Genomic DNA, 5,171 nt, shown 5'->3' with positions numbered 1-5,171 from the left:
CTTATGCAGTGTTAATTCAGAACATCAAAGATATCTTAAGCGTTAGAAATTTCTCTCTTCGACACTCGCTTAGGGAAGGCAACCAGTTTGCAGACTTCATGGCCAAACTTGGGGCCTAAACTGATGATGTTTTCACCGTTCACTCATCCCCTCCAGATTTGGTGCTACCTCTGTTAAAGGCTGATGAAATAGGATCTTTGTATCTGAGGCTCTAGCTTTTCCTTTTCGTTTTCTGTTTCTTTGTTGTTTCTTTGATTTTCTTTGTAAAAAAAAAAAAAAAAAAGGTTCTTATTCAAGTGGTTTGTTTGGGGGGATCTAGCGTTCCACTATATCTCATGCTGCTCCTCAATCATCTTAAAGGTCATATGTGCAATACAGGGTAAAGGGTCTTCACTTCTCTAGGATTTCGTACATGGTCAGATAGTTATCAAGGTGGGGAGTTACACTCTCGTAGGTAACTGAAATATAAGCATATAGATATTCCTAAAGTGTCATCTAAAGGAACCACTTTTACCTATGAATCTTAGAATTTCACCACAAAATCTTGACTGAATGGATAGGCTTAACCTATCACACTAGAGGAAAAAAGACAAAGTTTATATAAAATGATCCTAATGTAATTCAGATGCATATCTGCACCTAATCTAAGTTTATTCACACTTCCTAGGTATGTCACACTCCTTAGGATTACAAATGCATTAACCTCAATGCATACAAAAGTTAAATAGATCTCAAAGCATAACATAATAAAAGGTTTCCATTAATAATGTGCAACAAATAAAATAGAGGTTCATCTTAGAACCCTAGTCAATAAGTGTTTAGTTACTTATTGTAATGAAAAACATATTACAAAAGAAAAATATCATACTCTAAGAACAAAGCATGACGAGGGACACTCCTCTTGATGCTCCTAGCTCCTGCTTTCCTCTTGAACTTCCAAGTCTTAAATGAGAAATTGTAAGCACGAGTTCTTGTATTTATAGACATATTTTCGGATGGGATTCGGTTGAAAAACTCAATTTTTTCCTCAAACATGTCGAGAAAATATAGCAAAAGTTGTATTTTCACAAAACAGCATGCGCCTCACGCTTGGGTTGACACGCCTCACGCATGTCTTTAGCCTCCTTGCCTTTTTCACTTTTTTTATGTGTTTTTTGCTTATTTTCCTTCTCCGCTTTAGTCTTGGGAATGCAACACAAAGCCCAATTGCTGAGAAAAAGGCTAATTCAACAGGAAAATTTCTTTTTCCACTTCACACAAAGCTAAGAAACATTATAAAATGACAAGTTTAACCCCAAATTCCATCCGTAGTTAACAACCGCCGGTTTAAATCCAACGGCAGTTAACTGCTGTTTAGGTTAAACTTGTCATTTCATGGTATTTCTTAGCTTTGTTTGAAGTCAGAAAAGCAATTTTCATTCAACACTTATGTCTGGAAGACCCAAAAGAAACATCAAACAACTCAAGATGATTTTGTCACCTATTGAGGGAGCTCAAAAATATTACATTCTTAGATAACTTGGAGTTTTATCACAAGTTATGCATGCTAGTTGGTTAATTAAGTTAGTATACTGTTTAGTGATATAATCAAGGAATGTTTGGTTAAATCACATGTTAATCAAGTTAGTTTAGTTGGTTATGAGTTTGTTACAAGTTTTTGCATGGTTTTATCATAAGGTAGCTGGGGTTAAGAGATTACTTGTTTTTTTAAGCTATCTAACCAATGCCATGTATATAAACACTTGTATGTGTGATTCACCACTTAATGAAATTCACATTTTACACAACTTCTCTTTTCATTCTCTCTTCTTCTTATTCTTCCAAAATTCAATAAATCAAAACCCTAGAAAACCCTAACTTATCAAACAAGCATTCTTGTGATGCGCTAACAATTCGATCGGTATATGGTCCTATATCTAATACGTAAGATTTCTGTTATGGGTCCCACATGGAGTATTTTCAGTCATGCTTGTGATGAAGGTGGATTGTTTTGAATTGTTTTAGGGTTCTTTTTTAAGATTATCCTTCGATGTTACATGGGGCTGGTTTGTGCTGAAATATGCTCACTAATTATTTTTCATTGTTACTATTTTGACAGGCAATGTGTGTATTTAGCTCTATATGTTGTATTTAGATTTGTTTTGCACATCTTATGCTAGTATTTTCATTATCAATAAAAATTTGCTTAAAAAATAACACTTAAATTCTAGTTTTTTAACAAAGTAATAAAATAGGTTACGACTACTACATCAAGATGGGTCTAATAGGTTACAATACATAATAATAGGTCACACTGCTACTTATGCTTGCACAACTGAGCCAACTTATTCAATACAACGAGCCTCCTTAGCACTAATTTTCAACTCATTTCCACTCATTTTAGGAACTAGTTTTACAATGTGTGATATAACAAAATACAAACTAAATTTGTGTTTAGAAATTCACTTTTGAATTTTACACTTTTTTAAGCTTGTTTTCTATAACTAATTCTCTATTTTTCAAGCAAAAACCAATGGGGAATTTGGAGATAAACTAGTCAAAGAAGCATGCTCCCTCCAAGAATCTCCTAACCTTTTCAAATCAACAAGAGAAGATCCACCTCCTCCTTTTGCCTCCTTAGCACTTGTTTTCATCTTCAAAATTGTCTCTCTAATCTCTTTCCCTTTTTCTGATTCCATCAACTCCTTAACTCTCTCCCCCAACTCATTTCCACTCACAAACCCTTTTTTTGACCCATTTAGTTCCAAAGCCACCTTCATTTCCTCAACCAAAATCATTTTGTTCAACCTTTGTTCTGCATACAAAGGCCATGCAATCATAGGCACTCCTTCACAAATAGCTTCCAACACTGAGTTCCATCCACAGTGAGTCACGAATCCACCAACTGATTCGTGACTCAATATTGCATCTTGTGGTGCCCAATTTCTCACCACCATTCCCTTTTCCTTCGTCCTCTCCAAAAACCCTTCTGGCAACAAGTCATCCAAACTAAGTTCCTCCAAGTTTGACTCGCTCCTTACAATCCATAAGAATCTTTGCTCACTTTTCTCCAATCCAATAGCTATCTCATTCAACTGAGCCTTAGAAAATCTCCCCATGCTTCCAAAACTCAAAAACACGACGCTTTGACTAGGTTGCGAGTCAAGCCAAATCAAACACCCATTTTCATCTCCTCCATAAGAAGATGTAATCAAAGGTCCAATACAAAAAATGGATGGAGTTGTTCCATCAGGAACACATACCCCTTCATTCAAACCTTTAATAGCTTTTTCTTCAATAGCATCAAAAGTGTTCACAATAATCCCAGCACATTCCCTCATTGTTTTCGCCGAATCAAGCAAAATCTTGCAACCTTTACTCTCAGAATCCTTAGCTTCATCGGGGTAATCGTCTGTCGAAAAGTTCTTTGGTAACCCGGGAATTTTAAGAGGCATATGAAGATCCTTGATGGGTTTTGTAGCTTTTTGGTGAATGGTTGGAAAGTAAAGGAAAGTGGAAAGAATGGTAGCACCTGAAGTATAGTAAAAGTAAGTAGGAATTTCAAGGTTGGTGGTGACTTGTGAGGCACTATAGGTGAGGAAATCTAAGATAATACCTTTGAAGTTTGTGGTTTTGGAAATGGAGTTGAGAATGTTGTGAACATGATGGTTGCTTTTGTGTGAGACTTCAAGTGTAAGTAAGTGTGTTGGAAGTGTTGTAGAGAATGAAATTGGAGGAATATAGTGGAAATTAATTGACGGAAATGTGGCTGAAACATTGACAATGTATTGTTCTTGTGGGGAAAGGGTGTCTTTGTTGGTGTTTGTGTTTTTGGTGGGTGGTGTAAGAATTAGAATTTTAATGGAAAACAAAGGGTGGTGAGTTAATATTAGTTTTCCTAATTCAATCATGGACATTAAGTGTCCACTACCTAGAGCAGGATATAGAACTATAGTGTCATTCATGTTTGAGAAGATGGTAGAGTGTTTTTTTTGGTTTTGTTTTGTTGAATTTACATGAAGAAGATACAAGATGTATTTAAAGACACTGGGGGTAGGGTAAGTTGATGGGAATAGCAGTGTTCACATATGGATTGACCTACAAAATTCTAGTAGAATGTAACAACGTGAAAGAATAAAAATCCACAGAAAAGTTGCACCGTCAAATTATTAACAGGATATAGAACTATAGTGTCGTTCGATTCTCTCGGATGTTAATTTTAATGGGTAAGTCCATACAGAGGTTTGCTTTGGCATTAAACTGAGCCTCACAAACGAATGATAAGATTGGTCATCTCAAATTGATTGATCCTTGGATAAGATCGCGAGTTTTCTATAAAAAAAAATGATTGGTAGGTGAAAAATACAAATCAATGTGTTAGGGTAAATAAAGTAGTAAATGACAGTTCGATTAGGTATCATTTTATTTTGTCATGTCATTTTCTTTCTTTTTGGAAGAATACTTTTTTAAGATCAACACTTTTTTTCCGTCATGTAATTTCTTTTATGTTTAGTTATTTGAAGTAAATCTAAGTTTTGAAAAACTTTTTAAAAAATACTCCATCCATTCCTTTATAATTGTCACTTTTGCATAAAGATTTTGTTTCTAATTAACTGTCGTTTTCAAAGTTCAATGTATCATTAAATGTGGTTTTACCTATATTACCCTTATATATTTATTGCATAGAGAGAAATATATGAAATGAAGTATTAAATGATTAAGGATATTATAGGAAAAAGATAAATTGTTGTATCAAAAATAGTAAAAGTATTTGTTGTCTTAGTTTGTGTAAAAAATCAAAATGTGACAATTAAAAACTAATAGAAGGTGTATATGTGAACCAATAATAATTTAGAATACCAAGAATTTTGTGTAATCTTATCATGAATGAAACAATGACAGATTTTGCATATGACCAATAAAAATATGTTGTTCTGCGCAATCTTCTAGAAGTGCATATGGGCAAATAACAATATACTCCCTCCGTCCTAAATTGTATAACATTTTAGACATTTTACACATATTAAGAAATGCAATTAATATTGTGTGGAAAAGATATTATGAGATGTTTTACAAAATTGTCCTTAATAAATAATATGGGAAAGATAAATGAAATAATTGAAAGAATAAAGAGTAATAAATAATTAAGGTTATAATAGAAAAAGTAACATTATTGTTGCATTGGTATTGTA

The 5,171-nt window shown here is 33.8% G+C and overlaps 1 protein-coding gene across 1 annotated transcript; it reads right to left on the bottom strand.

Moving 5' to 3' along the window:
* Positions 1-2,207: 2,207 nt before the first annotated feature.
* On the bottom strand, positions 2,208-4,052 carry LOC25495958 (UDP-glycosyltransferase 1). The gene is made up of 2 exons (XM_024786651.2): positions 2,484-4,052; positions 2,208-2,421 (listed from the first exon to the last, which is right to left on the bottom strand). Exon 1 carries the CDS (start codon positions 3,942-3,944, stop codon positions 2,499-2,501), a length of 1,446 nt encoding a protein of 481 aa, XP_024642419.1. The 5' UTR covers positions 3,945-4,052; the 3' UTR covers positions 2,208-2,421; positions 2,484-2,498.
* Positions 4,053-5,171: the final 1,119 nt, after the last annotated feature.

Source organism: Medicago truncatula, chromosome 6 (assembly GCF_003473485.1).
Source record: "Medicago truncatula cultivar Jemalong A17 chromosome 6, MtrunA17r5.0-ANR, whole genome shotgun sequence".
Lineage (NCBI taxonomy): Eukaryota > Viridiplantae > Streptophyta > Magnoliopsida > Fabales > Fabaceae > Medicago > Medicago truncatula.
This window is presented reverse-complemented; position numbering and strand designations above follow the sequence as displayed.

Bases quoted from the DNA above. Each gene is read 5' to 3' on its own strand.
- LOC25495958 (XM_024786651.2), bottom strand. From the start codon at position 3,944: ATGAATGACACTATAGTTCTATATCCTGCTCTAGGTAGTGGACACTTA.